Source organism: Protopterus annectens, chromosome 8.part0, assembly GCF_019279795.1.
Source record: "Protopterus annectens isolate FY-2018-M chromosome 8.part0, PAN1.0, whole genome shotgun sequence".
In the NCBI taxonomy this organism is placed as follows: domain Eukaryota; kingdom Metazoa; phylum Chordata; order Ceratodontiformes; family Protopteridae; genus Protopterus; species Protopterus annectens.
Window position 1 is genome coordinate 1,233,445,211 of NC_056741.1, and position 23,609 is coordinate 1,233,468,819.

Below are 23,609 nucleotides of genomic sequence, written 5' to 3' on the forward strand. Positions count from 1 at the left end.
CTAAATCCCCCTGTGTGGTCATGTCACGTACATTATGATTTTGTTGATCCCTTGCCCTACTCAACCATGGTTTATACCTGTTCTTCCTGAGACCTTTACTGTTATCCACTACCTTATCAACTAATTGCCCATCATAATCCCTTGCTCGAAAACAGTCCCTGAGTTTAATCACTTCTTCTTCAAACCTTGTGTCCTCCTTACTAATCCTGGAAGCTCTACTGACCTGTCCCTGTATGATATTAGGGAAGGTATAGCGAGGGTGCATGCCGTCAAAAGACAATAAAGTGTTTTTCCAGCAATCCTTCCTATACAAACATGACGAGAATCCCTCCTCTGTCTGTAAAACCCTCACATCCAAAGAATCTGTTTCAGTATATGAGCTATTAACTGTGAACCTCAAAAAAGTGGTCGTGAAGTGTAGGTAGGACACACAAGTTTCCAATAGGCTACTGTCCCCACTCCACAAAATAAAAATATCATCTACAAAACGCACATACATTTTTATGTAATGCATCCATCTCTCATTCCTTAAAACAGTATTCCTCTCCCAATAGGACAGAACAAGATTAGCATAAGTGTTAGCACAGGGGGTGCCCATGGCTATCTCCTGTGCTTGCCTATATGCCTGCTGCACACCCATAAAGACATTGTTGTCCAAAACAAGTGTCAGCATGTTCTTAATAAGTTCTATCCTTACTGGAGTCACATCCATATCTTGCAAAAGCTCTCCAATTGCATATAAGCCATAGTCATTGCTGATTAGAAAGTCACCATTAAAAATCTATCCAAAGTCTGAGCCCGACCAACCTCCCCTAGGATTTTCAGAAAATGACCTGTGTCTGATAAAACATTATTCAACTTTGCAATATAAGGTTTAAGCACAGTTTCCAACCAGATGGAAATGTTTTCAGTGACCCAACCCCTGCCAGACACAATGGGTCTGAGAGGTGGGTCTAATGTGGAGTTGTGTATTTTAGGCAAAGCCTTAAAAATTGGTGTAACAGGTTTCTCTATCCACAGAAACTGAAACAACTCATTATCTATCTGCATGTTTTTCAATCGAAACTGTAAACGATTATGTACCCTATCAACGACCTGTTTCACACCTAGTGGATTAATCAAAATATAAGTACTGTTGTCAGATAACAAATCTCCCAGTCTGTTATTGTACCAAGCGGTGTCAAGCACCACTACTGCTCCCCCCTTGTCCGCCATCTTAATCGTTAAATTAAATCAAGAAAAAAATGCTTCCAGAAGAAGTCTACTAGTAGAGTAACACAACATGGCCTGTCTCAGCAGTACAGATCCTTCTTGATATCTTGCTACATCATCTGTTTGTTCAGTCTCCACTCTCTTGGGTGTAATGCTTTTGTTCCAGGCAACCCGTTTGTTATTTTGAGTGTTTTTTTGTGAGAGTCTTACTTCTGGTGACATTGTGTAATTACATCTGTTATATACAGTGTCTGTTTCTCTAAGGATTAATTGGTTTTACGTGAACATGAGATGATTCCTAAATTGTCTTGTGATACCCTTATCTACCAAGCTGCTAGCTGAGAAATTGGGAAAAGTGTACATCCATGTTGTTCGTAAAGGTACATATTTTGCATTATCTGCTTCTTACTTGGTTAACCTCCTAAAGCTACCAGTACAAATTTCACGCAAGTTGTAAAACGGATTTTACACCTTGGGCCACATAGACATCTAGCAGCCCCAGTCTAAAACCTTAATTTTGCAGATATTAGGTTTACATTATTTTGCTCTGAGCCTGTTATGTGTAAACTTCCATGTCTGTTCTGGCTGATGCGACTGCAATTAAGTTTTCCAAAAGTTATGAACTTCAAACGTTAAAGAGCATTGTATAGCTTTCCACAAAGACAAGGTCGCTAACATTTTCCTTGTTTCATGCTTGGACTTGTCTTTAGAACAAACTTGAAGCAATCCACCCAGTTAGTTGTCTACTTCCTGAACTTGAAAACAAAGGGGAAGGACTTCTGCTTTGCATGCATGTGCTTGGGCTGTTTTTATAACGTAGAGAGGATTAAATCCAGTCAACATTTGTGCTTTTTCATTAAAGGAATTGAGGGGCAGCCAAACAGACTTTGTTCAAGGTGCCTAGCTTAATTGTGTCATTTTGGGTTATGGTTACCTTGTCAACAGCCACCACTGCAGCCTTTTTCAAAAATGAATTGCCCATAGCATTAATCAGCCTGCAACCTGGTGATTCACACATTTTCTTGAATAATAAATTTGATGTCCTTTCCCAGGGTAGATTAAGGATATGCATCTGTCATCCTGCAGGTTGTCCTTTAGACGGATCAGCCATTCTTTTATGAAGCCAAGAAAGCTACATAGATATTCTTTTAATTTCGTATGGTTATATGATTTCCTGTAGTACTTATTCTTATGATGTACTTTATGGTTATGTATGGATATTAACGGGTAGATGTGACTAACTGGATCACTATGGCATGATTGCTCTACCTTTCTTCTGCCACATAGTTGTTTGTGTTGAGTTTGGGGTTGGCATAATGGTCAAGGTATTTACCTCACAGGCACAAAGCACAGGGTTTGATTTTCACCTTTGAAAGAAATTGGCTAGGCTTAAAATGCTTAATGAGGGCAGTTAGCCAAATACTATACCTATATGAATGTTTAGAATTAGTGTTTTTTTGACTTTACATAATTCTAGTTTGTTTTGAAAGATGCCGTTCTGTGATATAAATTGCTTGCAACCATTTAGCTTTAGTTCTGTGATAGTTTAATATTGCTTTTTGATCTGTTTTCAGGAGGTGTAATGATGTATTTGAAAAATTATTTGTATTAACTTGCATATTTCTTAATTTCAAATGTTGAAGTAATGCTTCTGTAGCCTGCGATAAGAGCATTTGTTGGTTCCGTAACTCTGACTGCCTGTTCATAATAGCTTAGAAATTTATTTTCATATATCCATGTAAGGCTCTTTTAGTGTGCTGCAAGTTGGTACAATGTTTGTCTGCCTATTGTCATGCATTTGCCACAGAATTTATCAGCCTGCACTCCCAGAAACTCCTCGTTATTAGTAAGTTCTGAGTGGAAGTCTAATATCTGCCGCCAGCATATTGTAGATCATATGAATATATTAATATATCTGTCTTCAAATTATTGTACATCACATAAATATATTAATGTGTATATTTTCTACAGTGATGATCATGTTGTCCACATATGTACTGTTAAGCGGAGTACTGTCATAGAACTCCCCGGGCCTCTGCAGAAAATTGTCTTTGTTCCAAGTCGGACTTTCCCAGTTAACGGATGTAAAATAAATAAATAAATACATTTGGTAGGTATTGAAGTTATTGCTTGGGCTGAACAGTTCTTGTCAGCATTCATCACCCTGCACTTAATTCTGACTGTTTGTTAGCTCTTATCTGTTTGCATTTGTTGTGATATTCCAGGTTGTCCCTTTGATGTCTGCCTTCCATATTGCTAGTTGATTAAGTATGTTGTAGTTGTATCACTGAATGACTTTGGCTGTGTACAAGCTGTCTTAGCAGATTTTAATTCTCCCTTTCTTCCTTCTCTTTCCACAGAAAACAGGCTTATTCCTACAGAGATCAGGCGGGAAGCACTTGAGTTACAGAAGCTAGTTGAATTTGATGATGAAGGTGCAGAAGGTAAGTATTATTTTTGAGATTATTTACTCAACGGTACAGAAAGATTAACATTTCCTCAGTGATATTTGCCTTAGTTTGCATTTTCTAGGGCTTTCTGAATTGTTTAGTTATGGGCTTTCTCATTAGTATGCAATATCAGTATGTAGGTAAGTTGATCCAGCACACCAAATACTTGCAATAAATAGAACTTTTATGTAAGAATGTGTTTTCACAGCTCATCAAAAAAAAGGTAGTTGTAGCCATGATGCCAGTCTTACTTTCATTAATGCTATCCTAACTCTCCACTCAGATTGAGAAAATAGTGGTGAAAGCAACAGCTTCCTGTCCCCCCCCCCCCCGGATCCATATTCACTTTCCCCCGGATTCACTAATCTTCCCTGCAAGACTAGCTTAGTCCTGCACGGAAGTGCCTATTTAGGAGCACAGCGCGCCATGCATATTAACGAAGGCTTGCTGCCCGTGCCCCTAGGTATACACGGAGCGTGTCTTAGAGCAGAGCTCTCAGAATAAACACGCCCCTGCAATGTAGGGCAGCAGAAAGTGTAAGAAATGTGCAAGACCGCCCATAGGTGTCCGCATATCCCCACCAACAGTCCCCATGTGTACAACAGCAACAGTACATTAAAATGAAATGAAGAAACCCGTGTATTTATTTTGTTTAAAAATCCGAGTACAGCTAACCGTAGATGCGCTGGTGTGCCCATCACTTAACTATGGTGAAAGCAGCTGAAGAGGATAGCAAGGAAGATATATGCAAATGAAGCAGCACAGCAATAGTCTAGTGGGCAGAGCATTCACCTAACGAGCAGACATACCCGGTTCGAGTCCCACTGCAGCACAGTCTATTTTACATGGCAAAGCATGTTATAACCAATAGCTTTGTTGCAAAACCCACTAAATAACACACATTTATGAACTGGAGTACTGCAGGAAATGCACACGTGAAGTATCAGTGTCATAATGAATAAGGCACTAATAAGCAGGTTTAAGCACAAATAAGCAGTAGTCAGCGTGTTTACATGCATATGTGTGTGGGTAAGCACTGCCTACACAGATTAAGCAGTGTAGAAGCTAACTGAGTATAAGAAACTGTAACCGGAAGGCAGCAGTGCTTACTGCCGTGCAAACATGGGCACACCCGCTTGCAATTGCTGTAAAGTGTCTTAACCTCTCCGTATCCAACGGCCTGTTTTCTGCCCAGCAACAAAATAAGCAGCCTCTGCAAGGCTTGAACCCAAGAGCCTGTACACCACAGTCACAGTAGTTAACCACTAAGCCATCCTAGCAGTATATACGATTTGAGGTTTCAACAAACAAATCATCACCGTAGGAAAATCAAACTGAACATGTGAAAGGAACCTATGTACAGTGTGGTGATGTATAACCTGTTACATAACATAAATATGTGAACTGGAGTACTGCAGTAAGGCCAGTAAGATGTGAGGTGTAATTGTAATGAAGTGTTGAAGTCCCCAGGACCCCATACAGTATACTTGCACATGAATCACAGATACCAGACACAGATATAACATGTAACAAATAATAAATCAATGCCAAAAAGAAAATATAATGCTAATTAAATATTAAGCAATGCTAAGCATTGCACAGCTCAGCTTATTTGGTGTAAGCAATGTGTAGGCTGGCTAACTCAATCTGCCCAGTGGTATACCCCTGTAAGCAATGCCAACATTAGGTAAGCAGGTGTGCCCATAGCTTAGCCTTTTCAAAACAGTCCAGTCACGAGAAAGTGCGGGAAATCGGGCGTATGTAAAGCCCACAGGCACGAATACTTCCCATAACTGGTTTCAGCTCCCTACTGTAGACAGAATGGCTGGAGTTGTTGAAGCACCCAGGAGTCCAGATGCATGGTATGGCTCCTGGTAAAACTCCATGAGGAGAGACTACTGCAGGGCCAGTACCAGGGCTCTCAGTATAAAGTGGAGGCCTGGGACAATCTTGCCCGTGACCTCACCAGCACCACTGGTATCCCCCGGACTGGTGAGCAAGTCAGGCATCACCATGCTGACCTGAAGCGGCAGAGGGGGGATCTCTTGGTACAGTGGATCCAAGAATCAAGGCAGATGACCAATGCCCCAGCACTGAGTAAGTACCCATTCTACTACATAAATAATGATTGCCTAGCTTGTGTATACTATGAATAGGTAATAGCTAAATATCACTGTATTTCTCTGACAGCTGCAGAAGAGCAAGCTGTGAACCAGCAAGCCCATGCTGCTAGGCTGCAAAGGCTGCGTTGTGATGCAGGGTAGGTTCATAGGTAGGTACTAAGCTGCCCAAAGGCATTTATAAGCCTAGCCGGAATGTGTTGTCTTTCGCCGCCCCCTTAGATTAGTTCCCTGTGCCTCTGTCCAGCACAGCCATTGAAGTGATCCCTGGGGTAAACTTCCTGTTTCCCATCCACTCGTCAAGGTTTCTCTTGAAGAGGGTTAGCGAGGAGCTCTGCCTGATGTAGATTGGAATCTTATTCACAGCATGGGAAGTCTCTGGGACAGGAATCTATCCCTCCAGCATGTCCTATTTATTGTTGTGGTGAGGTTTAGATCCCTGGAGCATGTGGCTCGAGGGGATATGGTTTTCTTTAGGTGGAGCATGTCCATCAATTCTGGGTTGGACATGGCCTTGTATGTCAGGCAGAGATCATCTCTGAATAGGCAGTATGCAACCACATACAGCTGGGAGTTTCTTCAGTCAAGCTGCGTAGGGCATCTGCTTGAGGTCAGTGATCCTCTTGGTGAGGTACTTCTGTGGTCTTTCCAGTTGTTGCAGGTGTCTTGTAAGGTACATCCCAAATGGGGGCATTGTACACTATGATGGGTTTGATGAGTGATGCATAGAGGGGCCACTGACCTCTTTCAATCTGGATGCAAACCCTTTTGTGATTAGGTGGGCCACATAGAATGATTTTCTAACCACTTTGGCAATGTGATTATCAAAGGAGAGGTTACTATCTACTTGGGTCCCCAGATCCCTTATTACGTCTTCCGTATTTAGGGAGCTACCACCTATGTCATAGTTTGTGGGTACTTAGTTTTTTTCCAAAGGGGATGACTATGCACTTTTTGGCATTTAGCTTGTGGCCATGGTTTTGGCACCAGGTATCTGTCTCTGTGAGACCCTTTTGGAGGATGTCTGTGTCAGCCAGAGATTCAATTATAGCCACTAGTTTGCAGTCGTCTGCAAACTTGGTCAGCCATAGTCCTCCTGTGCCTGCCTGTACCTCTGAGAAGAATATTCCGAACAGGAGGGGTCCTAGGACTGAGTCTTGGGGAACGCCACTTGTAACCGGTTTAGAGTCAGACCTAGCTCCCGCAACTCTTTCCATGTGGGTTCTGTCCATGAGCCTGTTGGCAACCCATCACATGACGTAGGGGTTTATGTTCAGGCTGGTGAGCTTGTCTATAATACCTGAGTGGGGAATGGTGTTGAAGGCCTTTGCGAGGTCTAGGTAGACTGCGTGTACCACATTTCCCTCATCTATAGCCTTGGTAACTGCCTCAAAGGAGTCCACCAGGTTTAGGGGGCATGATCTGCCCTTAACAAAGCTGAACTGGGTCCGGTCCAGTGTTTGGAGATTCCCAATGTCTCTATTAATGAGATCCATGATGATGCCCTCCATAGCAGATCAAGCTTGTCAGGCTTATAGGACGATAGATCCCGGGGTCCATTGTGGCTTCACCTTTGTGGTGTGGAATAACAGTTGCTGTGTGCCACTCTGTGGGCACATAGCCTGTGGAGAGGCTGAGTTTAAACAGTGTGTTTAGGTGAGGGGTTAGTTCATCTTTGAGCTTGTGTAGGACGCAGCCTGGGACACATGCTGTGTTTTTGGCTTTGGAGAGGGCTGTTTTAACCTGAGTGTCTGTGATTTCAGGAGCACTACATTCTTCTGGTATAGTTATGGGCCCTTTTGGCGGTGAGAAGGGGGGGTGAAGTTTGCACTGAACCTGTCTGCCAGGATGTTGGCTATATATCAGTTGGCTCAGTGTATTTTGTGCTATTCTGTACTAACTCAGAGCAGATCTGAGAATTGCCACTTATATTCTTGACATAGGTAAAGAATGTCTTGTGGTTATCTTTGGAGTCCATGGCAATTTTTCTTTCCAGGCTAGCCTTGGATGTTTTTATGAGGGAACGTAGTTTATTTTTGATACTGATCAAGGATGTCTTCCCTTGTACTAGTTTCCTCCTCCTATTGTATAGCTTGTTTATGGCAGGGGTCCACCAGACTGGTTTCCTTTTCTTGAAGGAGTGAGTCTTGGTTTTGTTTGGGATAGCACAATCCATGCATTCTTGTAGAGGTACCTGTAGAGTGCATTATTAAAGGATTTTGCAGCTTGGACAGCGTTATCCTTTAGCATGGGGGATTTGAAACTTCCCACCTCGGTCTTAAGTAATGTGAAGTTTGCTTTTGAAAAGTTTTTCATAGCGGTTTCTTTGACCGGGGGTGGTGGCGAAATGTGGATATCCAGAGTGATTAGTTTATGGTCAGATCTAACCAATGAGGGGTTGACATCTGGTGTGGAACACTGGTCGCCCATGTTAGTGATGACCAGGTCCAATATGTTGTCACCTCTGGTGGGGGGGTGTTGACCAGTTGATCCAGGGTGTTTGAGTTTATAAATTCTAGGAAATGTTGGACAAGGGAGTTTGTACTTGAGTATTTTTCCCAGTTAATGTTTGGGTAATTGAAATCACCCAATATCAGGGTGTTTGGTAGGACTTTTATGTTTCCAGGAATGCGGAGTGGGGGTCCTGGGACATGGTGGGTGAACTGTAGCAAGCTATAATTTAAATAGCAGTTTTGCCCATTGTTAGTTGCACGTGGATGATCTCTGAAGCATCGTGCTGTGCCACTAAACTGGAGGTGTGGGTATCCTTGATAAATATGGATACTCCCCCTTTTGTATTTCAATCCGGGTTTTGTGGCCGAAATGTATGGTATGATTTATAGCCTGGTAGTGCTGGGGTGCTCTCTGTAGCCTTTAATCAGGTTTCAGTTACCGTACATATGTCTATTTTCTCCGTACTGAGGAGTGCCTCGAGTGCATGCATTTTGAGGTTTAGACTTCTGGCATTGAGTAGCATTACCCTCAGTTTTTGTTAGTTGTGCTATTTATGGTGGTGGGTTTGTCTTTTGAGCCTTGCCTAAAAAAGGCACTATGGGGGTGGCAAGAGCCTTGGCCAGTATTCAAAAGCCTAAGGGTGACAGGTGCAAGCAGTTTCTAGCAAAGCAGCGTGGCTTGTCGAGCATGTCATCCCAGGCAGACAGACACTGGATCCCCTTTGACACCAGAAGCTTAGCCAAGTGTTGAAAGTGATCATTTTTTCTCTGTACCATGGTATCATTCTTGGTGAGGGCAGGATGCTACTCAGGGTCAGGGTCATACCAGCCTGGGCTACGTGATCAGAGAGCTCCTCCATGTCTCTTTTCATGTAGTCCAGGGAGGTACGGCACAGGTCATTCACACCAACATGGACAATGACAGAGTCATATTTGTACTTGTTCTGGAGTGACCTGAGTGCTTGTGTTATGTGGCAGATCCTCGCACCTGCCAGGCAGCTAACAGTAACCTTCTCCTTGTTCAGCCTACTGAGTGGGACTTCTGTGTGCCTGACTATAGAGTCAGCTATTACTAGTGTGTTGGGTATGTTATTTTGCCTTAAGAGCTGTGATTGCATGGTACACTGGTTTTGTGAAGTATGTGTTTCATGGTTTGTGTTGGGGGGGTGGAGGTTGCTTGGATGTCTGCTTTGGACTTCTCTGTTGCTTTTGCAGATTTTTATTTAGAGCCTCTGAGTATGTTTTCGCGTATTTGTCTGTTTTTTGCTGGTGCTGGTCTCATAGGTCTATGTGAGACTGGTGGTGTGATGCAAGTAATTCCCTTCGCCCCTTGACTGCCTGGTCCAGTCTTGGGTTGAGAGAGCTTAGCCTCCAGTTTGGCTGTATAATTGCATCTCTTGCATGTATTAGTGTTTGGTGGAAGGAGGAGAGGGTTGTCTGTATACATGAGGCAATTGTAACATTGCCTCAAAATGCCCAGATTCACCAGTTGGACCGGAATGTACACCTGAAACTGCCCTTTGGACATGCCTGGATAGGTACAGTGAACTGTTTTACTGACTGGCTGGTAAGGTCGAATAGAGAGCCTTGTCCTTCTTTACAGTATTGGGGGAGGGGGTCTAGTGCTAAGGTTTATTAGTGCTTGCTATGAGTTTTGAGCAAGTGCCGGGATGAGAAGTGAATGGTTTGAGTGCTTAAGTTAAAAGTTTGTTTAGTTCCAAGGGAAAAATTAAAGAGTAGACTTTGTGGAGCCGGTAATAGTTATACCCTAGCTAACCCGCACTGCCCGGCACACAAAACCGCGCAAATGCGGGTTTTATAGCAGGTAGTAGTAATCCTGCATGTATTGTCATAACAAATAAATATAACAGTTATAGAAAGTGTTGTACCAGTATAAAAATGTGTTGTGTATGGGATGTACTGAATAAACTAGACGATATGGCAGGAAGACTGTCATATAGGTAGTGTGGAAATAAAAGTGTAATATCTTGTGAATAAAAGTATAACCCCTGGAGTGCTTGTGTACATTCTGCTTTCATATGTTGCAGTGTTGCATTCTATAAATAGTACTGTTGTATTAAGCAGTGTTACCCACATTGTTGAACGCAGATAAAATGTGTAGGAAGTTCAGTATAACAAATGTTGGAAGTCCCAAGAAGTCAGTCATATTGTACAGCTGAGGGAGACCTAGACAGAAAACACTGGAATGCTTCACACCAATTCCCCTGCTAGCACAGTGTACTGTGATGTCAACTGTAATATTTTTACCACACACAGCAGGGGTTTGAATCTCAGTAGTGGTAGTACGTTATATGCATAATCATACCCCACAACTGTACAGAGTTTGAGAGAATGTTCAGATAGAAAGCTGTATGCATAATTAGACCCAACAACTGTACAGAATTTGCTAGAATGTTCAAATAGTAAGCTGTAAGCATAATCATAGCCATCAGCTGTACAGACTGTGGCAGAATGTTCAGGTAGTAAGCAGTATGCATAGACATACCCCTCAACTGTTCTGATCTGTCCAGCAACTGTAACTAGAAGTTAGCAGTGCTTATCTTCACGCAAACCCGCTTACAACTGCTTTAAAGTGCCTTAATCATTCTGTATCCAATGGTCTGTGTTCCGCCCAGCAACAAAATAAGCAGCCAGTGCAAGGCTCGAACCCAGGACCATGCACACCATGCACAAAGTGAGTTACCACTAAGCCTTGCCAGATGTACATAAATCTGATGTTTTCAGAAAATAACATCCAGCCCAGTCATGCAACAGTGCAGAGAATGTATACCAACATCTGGATGTATGTGTGTGTAAATATATTAATATCTAATCTAAACGGATACAACATATCTATATATATGTGTGTGTGTGTGTGTGTGTGTGTGTGTGTGTGTGTGTATATATATATATATATATATATATATATATATATATGCAGAAATATATACATATATATAAATATATATGAACGCATATATACATGCAAATGCTGACATCTACAAATGTATATGTCAACATCTATATGACCACATATACACAGCAAGTTACATATATAGATCTCCGTAGGTATATACGGACGTAGTTATAAATATGTAAGCAAATATATATACCTATATAGGTATATATATGGCCATACATCTGTAGATAGCAATGGTAGATTAACAGAAACATGCATGTCCACATGCACTGTTAATGGGGTTGATAGGCCCCAAACAATATACATCTTCTACGAATTGCCATACCCCACCCACAGCTAAACACGTCCTCCCTGCAATACACTATCGAGTTTATTTTATTTGTTTTATTTAAATAGTAAATTAAATTAGTTTCCTTTTATTTTTTATGTTTTCTATATTTCATTCCCCTCCCCCCATGCACTAGGCTGGCCAACCAGTACAGGCCCATCCAACAAAGCCTTTCCTCGACCCATATATTCTTTACCCACAGTTCAGCCTCCCCTGCTGCACACATGCAGCCACCATCCCTTCTCTGGTAACCGGCCCGTAGCTACCATACCACCACACTTTGCCCACCCTCCACTCTTCCTCCCCTCGGGACTCATCTTGTACATTGTCCCGACCCAAGTATCTTCGGTCTTCCACACGGTGTAGTCCATGCACATATGAACACAACCATGCTTACCTGTGTAGACATGGTGTTACTGCAAAGAATGTTACCCAGTTTTTGGGTTGTCCCGCATGGGATGAATGTTTTCCTGGTAGTAACAAGACTTCACGTGTGACTTTGTTTACACCAGCGGTTTTATTTGTAGGTAATGCAAAGCATACGTGGTACACTAGGTTGCCCGGTATGCACACGAAACCTAATAGGAACGTCTAATTCAGGTATACGGGAAACACACGACCCTGGTATACACACGGCACTACAGGTTCCCCTCCAGATAACTAAATTATTGTCTATTGAAGATGCACTGCTTTAAAGTGCCTTAATCACTGTATCCGATGGCCCACGTTCTGCCCAGCAACAAAATAAAGAGCGTCTGCAAGGCTCGAACCCATGACCCTGCACACACCATACACAGTGATTCACCACTAAGCTGTGACAGATATGTTTCAGAAAACATCAGATTTATGTACATCATCCAGCCCAGTCATACAAGAGTAGAAAGAATGTATACCAACATCTAGATGTATGTGTGTGTGTGCAAATATATTAATATCTAAACAGATACGACATATCTATATATGTATATTTAGAAATGTATACATATATATATATATATATATATATATATGTATATATAAATATGTGTGTGTGTATATGTGTATATATATATATATATATATATATATATATATATATATATATATAACATATATACATGCAATTGCCCACAATGTCACATATATATGTCTACACCTATATGTCTGCATATACACAGCAAGGTACATATATGTACGCAGGTATACCTATACGGACATAGTCATATATATGTAAGCTGATATATATATCTATATAGGTATATGTGGCCATACATCTGTAGATAGCAATGGTAGATTAACAAAAACAAATATGTCCACATGCAGTGTTAATGGGGTTGAGAGGCCCCAAACAATATAAGTCTTGTATGAATAGGCGTACTCCCCCGCACAGCCAAAGACGTCCACCCTGCAGTACACTACCAAGTGTTGCGGATCCCATAACCAGGACCTGACATGACATGGGCACAAGATGTTAACAGTACTACATCCCACCTGTATGATGTCAGGCTGGTGTTGGTGACATATGCAGTACAGTCTGGCTCCCATAGGACTTGTAAAATGTGGAAGCTATTAGCATCCCCAGGATACATATATACAGACACACACATATGCAGATACATATACATATATATATATATATATATATATATATATATCGTGACTACAGACACACGCAGAGATATGTACAGTGAGATACATGTGTAGAAGGTGCAGAAAATATGGAACCGCCACTATGCGTACAGTTCACACCTGAACAACTGGACACTGTATGGGCCACCCATACAAATGACAATCATCCCTGCAACATATACCCACAAAGAGGTCATAGAAAGAAACACACACAGGTTTGCAGAAATGGAACACCTTTATTTGTGTACTTTTACAGTTCTATGTACTGTTGCTACTGTAATTGGGATTGTCTTCACAGACATGGTGTATGTGGGAGGTCACATCTGCTTTCCACATGTGTCTCATTGCCTACTGACAGACATCCTAAGGATATCATAGTAAACTACCGCTGCTAGCATGTACTGCCCCTGTCGACTGCAGCAGAGATATTGGCAAATATGTGTGGACATTCTGACAGACACTATACAGTCCAGAGGTATACACATAACCCTGTAGTGCAAAACATGTGTGCCATGCTTGGCAGTATGGATGTTAACAGCCATGTAGATGGGTATAACACATTACGACTAGTATACATATGCCACCATAGGTTATGCATTCACACACCCGTCTGGCCTGACACATCACTGCTGGTACAGGGGTGCCATGGCCACATACTACCCACTAGATATTGACATGCATCTGTGCAGCATCCCACTGCTCTGGCTGACATACATGACTGTTAAGGGAGGCCAGGGAGCAGTACATCTGGCAAGTATCTGCACATCAAATGACAAAAGTTGACCAAAAAACAGAGTCTCCAACACGTAGGAAAAGTAAAAACACAGGTTTATTATGTTGCTAGTAAAGCAACCAAACAGTGGAATACACAAGTAATGGTTAAGTGCTTTTCGTCTTAATTTAACAGACTTCTTCAGACCTTAAGAGATAAACACAAGTACCAACTTAAATACAGACCACATGGTAGTTTCAAAAAATGTTTACCAATGGTATTGAACTAATAATTAAGTCTGAAACATGACGTCAGCAACAAATCTAATCACAAACTAGGCAACAGTAAAAAAGGTTGTGGAAGACAAATACATTGACAGCTGTAGTGCACATACAGCATGTAAAGGCACATGGTCTCGCTGCTTTCTAATAAAGAAAAAATAACTCTTGTAACATATAACAAATTTTACAATAAGATTGAAGTGAATGTACATGAATAAATTATGTGTACCTTGTTGTGAGTAGCCTAGATACTCCTAATAAGGTGTTCAAACAGCACACAACACTCGGGTGGTTGTTGAAACCATAAAATTAAGTTGAAAGACTGCAGTTTCAACATTAAACAGTTGTAATCGAATAAACGTGATACTTTCACGAATAACCCAAAGGAGTAAAGCAAGCCAGGGCTTAAAGTAAAACCTATATTTCCAGGTTTAAACAAATATAAAACAAATACTTTACATACTTTAACTATGCTACAAGTAGAGCTATTTGAACACAGAGCCTGACTAAAGACATATTTAGCGCATTAAGCTTTTTAATTTTAAAATACAGGCAATGGAAGTGCCTTCATTTAAACCTGGGGGATTATAGGAGTTAAGTCGCAATTGCCACATCAAATCCTGTCTTTCCAAAATCAAGTGGCAAGGACCCCTTTTTAAGTTAACTGTAACCTGGCATATCACTCTGAATTGAAAGTGGTATTTTGGATGTTCAGCACAGTGCCTAGCCAAGGCATTACAGGGTGACGAGCACACACATTGACACACTTGCCAGGGCCAAGGATACAGCTAATCACTAGTGAGATTGCCACAACTAATACAGAGGTTATATGGGCAGAGGGAATGGAGAGGTGTCTGAGATCAGACAGCATGCTTCAGTATGCCACTGGGGGTTGTAGTGAGTGTGTATGTGATCATACAACACACACAAAGGGTGCCAGTACTGACATGCATGGATGCATTTCTGCACGGGTATGTGGTGGTCGACTGTGCCAGACGGCTATAGAAGGCTAGGTGATGGGTATACCTTGGAATCAGGCCACATGACAATGGTATGCATTGTGGCGCAGGCCTGTGGTTTCTGCATTTGCCCACACAGGTGGGTATTGTATCCGTCATCCAGTCACCTGGGTGGCTGTTGTGTGTGGCCAATGCTGTGTATCGCTTGCCATGTGTGTGTTCCCTAGTCCATGACATGGACGGTGTCTGGGATGTGCACACGTCCCACATGCATGTACAGTGACAAGTGGAACTGTACCTGGGGTGCCGGGCCCATGTTGTGTACACATATCATCATCAGACTTGGCCACCTGTGGCAGGAGCTGGGAATGGACAGCAGGTTAACCCTGCACCTACATTGATAGCATGTTAATGACATTCCCTGGTGTCAGTGGCATCTGTCCATACAGGGCATGTTTTCAGGCATGGTATGTCCTTTGTGGGTCACGTGATGGCACCGAAGGTGTTGCAGGTGTCCAGTGGGGAACATGGAAGGTGCACTGTCTGCATGTATGTGCCTATTGGACAGATGGACAGGGTGCCATGCTCTCTGTAGGCCACTGCAATCACTCCATAATTACTATCAGTCACCAATATGCAGTGTACTTACACACACACATTGGCTATTGCCTCAGCGTGTGTGTGTGTGTGTGTGTGTGTGTGTGTGTGTGTGTGTGTGTGTGAGACATGGGTTGAGAGTGTGCTCTGGGTAATACTGGGGTTGCCTGGACATGATGTCACATGTATGGGTATGGATTTGCGGCCAAGCCGCTCGGCTATTTCACATCTGTTATCCCTGTGCAGTGGACATTGTGATATAGGGTCACCATAAAAGACATTTGCAAAACCCATCACACACTCACACCCACACCCACACAGGATACAAGTTACAAACACACACACACACACACACGCACACACTTACCATGTCTGGGAGTAGAACAGCTACCTACCTAATTTATCACACTACAGCAGTACGCAGTTACAGGACATGCTAGAGAGATTACTGGGCTACAGCTTCCCAGAGGTGTGTTTCAAGGTGGACGACATTAGCCGCCTTGCCAAAGATGAGCATTTGAATTGTAGGGAGTGTGACTGTCCTAAAAAGCATTGCTCTCTACACAGACACACACACAAATACACACAGTTGCCATGTCTGGGAATTGAACTCCTACCTAACTATTTTATCACACTACAGCAGAACGCAGTTATGGGACACGCCACGGAGATTACTGGGATACAACTCTACCAAAGGTATATTTCACAGTAGCTTGTCATAGTGGGGTATGGGGAGGGCAGTGTGTGGGCATGGGCCATAACCTATTCATCTAGAGGCTGACACGCCACATGCAGGCACAACCTGGGTCATATTCCACAGGTACGTGTATACAGCTGCTAGATGACTATTTCCTTGAACAGTCATGTTGCACAGCTGGCACGTGCACCACATGCTCTGTAATGCTGACATATACCGGTGGCTAGTATCTGCAGTGTGTGACATCAGACCCTCATGTGGTTGTGGCCCTTTGGTTGTGTGCTGGGTGGGAGAGCCCTGGATGGCTCCTTGTCAGTCACCCTCTTCCACACATCTATGTTTGTCTACCTTTGGCTTATTGTAGTGTGTTGTCCTTATAGCCACTGTGTGTGCAAAGCATGTGTGGTACATACTGAGGAGTGTCTGCACTAACATCTGCGGCTGCCAGATATGTCTGGTCCACTGGTGTTTGCAGACATGGCCTTCATTTGTTTGTGTGTGAGCATGCCCAGCATGACCTTTTCAGTATGTTGTTGACTATTGCCTTCATTACTATGTGTGTGGACCTGCCCAGTATGGTCGTCTTTACTGAATGTGTGGATTGAGTCCAGGTAGTTTGTACTGCAGTGCTGACCTTTGTGTTGTACATGTACAGGTTGCATGCTGTCTCTGCAGGGTATCCGTTGGTCATTTGGCATGGACTGTTACTACATTTCTGCATAGAATGGGGAGGCACACCTGACTATCTCTACATGGGATTTTGGAGGGGGTGCATACCTGACTGTTCCTATATTTCTACGTAGGATGGGGGGTAGCACACCTGACTATTTCTACACAGGATTGGGGGGAGCAAACCTGATTGTGACTACATTTCTATGTCAGATGGGGGGGGGCACACCTGACACCTGTATACATTTGCTAGGACTGTACTGGTATGTCGAGTACTCCATGTCATTCTTTAGTCTTACCTGTCGTGCTGGCTTGAGGCATACCAGCGTACTACAACTCTTAGCTTTTAATTACCTACATATTAATTTCTGGCTTTCTACCCTTCAGAACTGATATCCCACTGCCTGACCTGCTGTAGTCTGTCTGTGTAGGCTTGGGGGGGGGGGGTTACCCAAAGTCCTCATTCAGAGGCCATAGCACAGCCTTTGTTTGTGTTTGTCTACACCTGTCCTGCTGGCTGTGACTATTGTTGGGTGTGTGACCCCCTCCAGACTGTCATGTGCGAGTCACTTACCTTGTGGGTGTCCCAGTATTGAGGGTGGTGCTGCAGGGCTGCCTATGCGGATGCACATAGTACACTCCCTACACATGATTAGGCACAGGTATTGTAATGTTTGGCATCCCTTTTACTGTATGTGAGAGTCTGAAAGAGGTTTTATTCCCTGGTTCCCCCTGTGTCAGTGTATGTGCTATGCGTTGCCTCTTTGCCAAGGTCGGGACATAATGGGCACGCCTCCTTCTGCCTACTGGGCAGGCTCAGTTTGTACCTCCTTCGAGTTAGTCTGTGCCTGTGCAGGCATTGGCAATGATGGGAGGCTGTGTGGCCCTGCCCCGTGCTGTTCCTGCTGCAGCTGTTTCTGCAGGATCATATTGTGTAGCATGGCACATACAAGGACAATTTGGGTACATGTAGCTGGTGAGTGCTGCAAGGCTCTACTGGATGTGTTCAGGCACCGGAACCGTGACTTCAGCATCCCAAACACATGCTCTACTATAATTCTGGTCTATGTGTGTGCCTCATTATGGAGTTCTTGTTCGGGTGTGTGTACATTTCTGATGGGAGTGACTAGCCACGGCTCCAGTGCGTATCCAGCACCCCCCACTAGGTGACCATGAGGGATGTCCCCAGTGGCAAATCTCTGGTACAGCTGCGTCAGATGCCAGATGTGGAAATCGTGATAGCTTCCAGGGCAGCCAGCACACACATTCATTATGCCCTGGGCATTGCAAATGACCTGGCAGTTGATGGAGAGGAAGCCCTTGTGGTTGACGTCGACCCTACCCCGCTCGCCGGGTGGTGCTTTGATGCGTATGTGCGTGCAGTCTCTTGCACCCACTACCTCAGGGTATTCTGCTATTTGGTGAAACAGTTGCATATTGCTGGCCAATGCCTCACGGGTGTTGGGGAAATTTATGTGCTCACCGACATGTGCTGACATGGCATCTAGGAACTGGTGGAGCACCCTGGATGCTGATGCCTGTGAAATCTCCATCATATCCCCAGTTGGCCTTTGGAAGGTACCTGTAGCTAGTATTCTTAGGCCTACACATACCTTGGTATCCACTGAGATGGGTTCCCCTCTGTTAGTTGTGTGTGTCGGGCATGTCTGGCATAGCTCAACAATTTGCTTTAGGAGGTCCCTGTCCACCCTATAGCACTCCACTATCTCCAGCTCATGTAGCCCCTGGTAGGTTACCCTGGGTCTGTGTACACTTCTCCATCTCCGCACTGTGGGTTGGTCGACAACATTCACATCCTCACCAGCCTCAGCTTCTTCCACAAGTTGTATGATAGCTATTGCAGCGCATATCATTTTGCTGTTGTGAGGTTGAAAAGTTCCCCGCTTCTTTATACCGGTGGTGTAGAGTGTGAGAAAAACCAGAGGGGAAAGTGTTTGCTTAGTTTATATTAGTGTTCTGGGCTGGGCTGGTCTGCTGTCTGTGTGATTGGCTGATTCTGATACATTTCACCTGCCGGCTAAGCTAGTTCTCCTTGATTACCTTCATACTGCTGTTTTCCCTTCCCATTGCCTTCCTGTTTAAGCCAGTGTGCACCCTGCAAACAGAGTGCTCAATTGTGCACACTGCTGCTATTTCCTGGTTTAACCTTTTTTTTTCTTCCTGTAAAACCCGGTGCGCGGCGCACACCTGCTTACTATTTGTAAAGAGTGCTAAGCAGGTTTAGACACACCCCTTGGCTGTACTAAGCTAGGAGCAATCCCGAGCCACAGGGCTCCAGTCCACTTACAGTATGCCTGAGACACATCCCTATGATGTCAGCTAACTCCTAGGCTTGCACCAAGCTATTCCTACTGTTACACTGTTGGGACCTGACTAGCATGCTGGGGAAAACTGTGAATGTTAAGTTGTCAATCTCGCCTTCATTCTTGCTTGATGGGTTCGGAGCCGATCCTCGGCTCCGACTCGGCACTTGCTAAGCTCGAGAGTCACTTTTACCAGCTCGAGGCAGCCCCATATCCCATGATGCAAGGCGGTAAGTACCCAGATCTCGTTTGCCGCTTCGCTGATGAGGTCCTCCTTTTACCAGCTCCTGGTAAGTGAATTGTTACTTTACTATTTTTAGCCCCTTTTTACAAAAAACCTTAAAATTATTAGTTTTAACTTAGTTTTAAACTCTTTCTGACAGAAAATTTCCCTGTCTCCTCATAACTTTTAGTCAGACTTTCACCCATCCCATCCCCCCCCTGTTAGGGTGTGTGTGTGTGTCTGTTATTGATACCTTTTGGTAAATTTAATTTAATTTCTTGGACTGGTGTTGTGTGTGTGTGTTTATCACCATGTCTAAGGAAAGGGTCTCAGGCTTTAAGAAGTGTCACTCGTGCTGTCAGAAGATGTCTCTGACAGACGGTCACACTTCTTGCCTTTACTGTCTGGGGCCTCTTCACCTGCAGGACTCCTGTGCTATATGTCATTCCTTTAGCCAGAGAGTCCTGCAGGAAAGAAGAAATAAATTGATTTTGAGGGGCCTTCTTAAGCCGGAGGGCTCTCCGGCTAAGTCGGCCCCATCTAAGACTTCTAAGTCTTGCAAGGCCCAGGCTTCTGTGTCCAAGCCTGTGGCCTCGGCTCCGACTCATTCAGAGTCGAGATCAGCTCCGGCTGGAGCCGATTCTGGTTTACCTAAACCTTCGGCACCGGTGGCTATCGATCGGTTCCGACCACCATGTGGCCCAGGCATCGGTGTCGGCTCCGATCGGCTCCGACACCCTTACATTTATGGCTGTATCGGCTCCGGCTGGAGCCGATGCATCGAAGCTACCTGTCGGTGCCGATAAGTTGTCGGCTCCGACAGTTTCAGTGGTGTCATCGGCTCCGATGGTTCCTTCGAGGAAGAGGTCTAGGTCCCCTTCCTTGGAGCCGATACTTTCGGCTCCGGCTTCGCCTCTCCTCTCGGAGCGAAGCCATCGGAGCCGATCTTCAAGGTCATCCAGGCTTTCTGACCATGATTTGGAGAGAGTGGTCAGTAGATTACTAAAGTCACAGGCACTGGCCCAAATGCTACATAGTCCGTCTCAGCAGACGACTATTAGTCCACACCCTATTGCAGTTCCTCCTTCGACTCTACCTCAGAGTTTGGAGTTGGAGCCTTCGGGAATAGTTTCTGTAATGGCTGAGGGACAGATACCCCTTTCTGCTCCTTCAGCCTCTACTCTTATCTCCTCTTCGAGACCTTCCTTAGAGGGATTCGGTGGCCGGGCTTCCCTGGTCTCCTCCGAGGGGGTGAGTGGCATCGGACCCTTGTCCGAGCCCGCTCTTCCCCTTGGAGCCTCGGCCTTGGTGAGCTCGGCTCCGACATCTGCCTCGGAGCCCTCTTTTTCGGTGGATCCTGGAGTTCCTAGTTTTTCGGAGCGGGTTCTCTCGGACCTTCCTGGGAGGGGGGCCTTCGAGGTGATGAAGAGTGTGCTGGCCACTGGTCTCAGCCAGCAGTTTGTTCCCTTAGCTCCTCCCTCTATGGTGCCTGTTGACATCTCTGCCACTTCTCTTGCTCCAGGACCCAGAGATCCTCCGCCTCAGGTTTCCCCACTGGGAATATCCCCCTCTTCCGAGGATTCTCCTGATTTGTCGGGGGATCCTCCGCGGAAGAGGACATGTAAGAGGAAACACGTAGACTCCCCCCGAGTCTATCACTTCAGATACTGACTTAGATGAGTCAGAGGGATCCCCAAGATCCCCCTCTGAGGATGTCTCCTTCTCAGACATCCTAGAACTCCTTAGACAGAGGGGAAACTGGCCCACCAATAATCCCTCTGAGGATGAGTCAGTATACCTAGAGGTGTTTGGATCTCGGCCCTCCACCTCCTGGGTGTCTCCGCCTTTCGAACCCTTATGCAGGTGATTGCTCGAAAGGCGTGGGCTGCTCCTGACTCTGTAGAGCCTGTCTCTAGGAGGCCTTCCAAATTTATTACTGCCCCGTCGGACAAGCAATTCCTTACAAAAGGTGTCCCCGCTGATGCAATGGTGGTGGCGGCTGCCACCAAGAAGGAACTTGCAGATCCTTCCGTACCTGTCCATCCTCCTAATAAGGACTCTAGGACCATGGACAGATATGGTAAGCGGATGTTTTCTTCAGCGACCTTTGCTATGCGTTCGCTGAACTACCTTTGTCATTTCACCAGACTCCAAAGGGATATCCTTAAGGAGCTAGGTGAAGTTGTGCAGGATCCTACAGCTGCTGGGGCTCAGGAAAAAATTGCTTCGCAGCTAGGAACCCTTAACTCCATTGCAAACTCCTCCATGCGGCTGATATCATATGCTGCTGATGGAGCGAGTAGGCCGCAGGTACAGGTGTGGCTCTTAGACGCCAAGCCTGGATGCGGCTATGTAATTTTGCAGATCCCTTTAAGGCGTCCTTCACAAACTCTCCCTTTGATGGGTCAGCTTTGTTTGGCCCTCAAGTGAAGGAAACGTTGACTAGGTGTGAGCAGGACGGCAAAACTCTTTCTGCCGTAGGAGTCCGTTTTCCACCCCTTCTAGACCTTACCCCAAAGGACAGAAGGGTGGCAAAATGTGGTTCCGCAAATCCCAAGGAGTCACGCCCGGATTCACGTGGTCAGTTTACCCCTAGAGGCAGAGGGGTAACAACAGACGCTCTAGAAGCAGAGGGGTCCACAAAACCAGGGAAACAGAGAGTCTCTCTCTGACAAGCCCTTTCAGCATCCCTGAGATGTTGCCCGGCTGTCCCTCCTTGGAGGCAGTCGGGGGAAGACTATCGCTGTACCCAGAAGCCTGGCGTTCTCTCACTCAAGACAGATGGGTACAGTCGATCATATCCGAGGGTTACAAAATTCCTTTCGAGGAAAGTCCTTTCTATCCCTCAAATTCCCTTCCAGATGTACCACCCGGTCTAAGGGAAATTGCAGAGTTAGAAGTCTCAAAACTACTGCAAAAAAGAGCCATTCAGCCAGTTACAACAGACCATTCAGAGCCGGAATCTACTCAAGGTTCTTTTTGGTCCCCAAAAGACGGGAGACTGGAGACCAATATTGGATCTCAGCAGACTCAACAAGTCTGTGAGGAAGACAAGATTCCGAATGGTCACTCTTCAGTCGATTCTGCCCTTCTTGCAGAAGGACAACTGGATGTGCTCAATAGATCTTCAGGATGCGTACTATCACATAAAATTTCACAGACGCTCCAGGAGATTTCTCCGCTTTCGGCTGGGGTCCAGTCATTTCCAGTTCAGAGCCCTGCCCTTTGGTCTCACCACAGCCCCCAGAGTGTTCACCAAATGCATGGCAGTGGTCACGGCTCACCTGAGACGTCAAGGATTCCAGGTGTTTCCGTATCTCGACGACTGGCTCCTGTCAGCCACCACCAGGCATCAGCTTGTTCAAGCCAGGGATTACACAATAAATCTTTGTTCTCATTTGGGCATCTCGATCAACTTGAAAAGTCATCCTTATTGCCCTGCCAGTCTATTACTTTCATAGGCTAAACGTAAACACTGTTCTGATGTCAGCTACCCTTACAGACCAAAGAGTTTCAGACATTCAAAGTCATGTCAGGATCATTCTAGCCAACAAGAAAGTACAGGCCAGAATGGTTCTAAAGGTATTAGGTCTCATGGCTGCGGCCATTACTCTTCTTCCCTGGCTCGCTTCTACATGCGCCTTCTTCAGTGGATGTTGTTCACTCAGTGGTCTTACCAACAACTTCCAGTCGTCACCAAATTCTGGTGACACAGATTTGCAAAATCATCTTGCTTGGTGGATCACTTCTCCCCAGATTCACCAAGGCAGACACTTTGTACCCCCATCCCTGGTAGCCACTGTCACCACGGATGCCTCCCTGATCGGGTGGGGGGGGCATTATCAGGGCAGGATGGTTCATGGGACGTGGCAACCGTTCGAGTACCACCTGCACATAAATGTCCTAGAGATGAGAGCAGTGCTTTTAACGTTGCAAGCCCTCAACGACTCTCTTCCTGTAGGGACAATTGCAGTCCACACAGACAACATGTCTGTAGTTTGGTATATCAACAAACAGGGCGGAACCAAGTCCTACCCCTTGTGTCGAGAAGCACTC

At 44.8% G+C, this 23,609-nt stretch overlaps 1 protein-coding gene across 1 annotated transcript in view; it reads left to right on the forward strand.

Moving 5' to 3' along the window:
- IMP4 (IMP U3 small nucleolar ribonucleoprotein 4) overlaps positions 1-23,609 on the forward strand; it is a 267,706-nt gene that overhangs the window by 75,388 nt on the left and 168,709 nt on the right. The window contains exon 3 of the mRNA XM_044080730.1: positions 3,573-3,656. Within this exon, the coding sequence (XP_043936665.1) occupies positions 3,573-3,656 (84 nt within the window). The remainder of the gene's footprint in view (positions 1-3,572; positions 3,657-23,609) is intronic.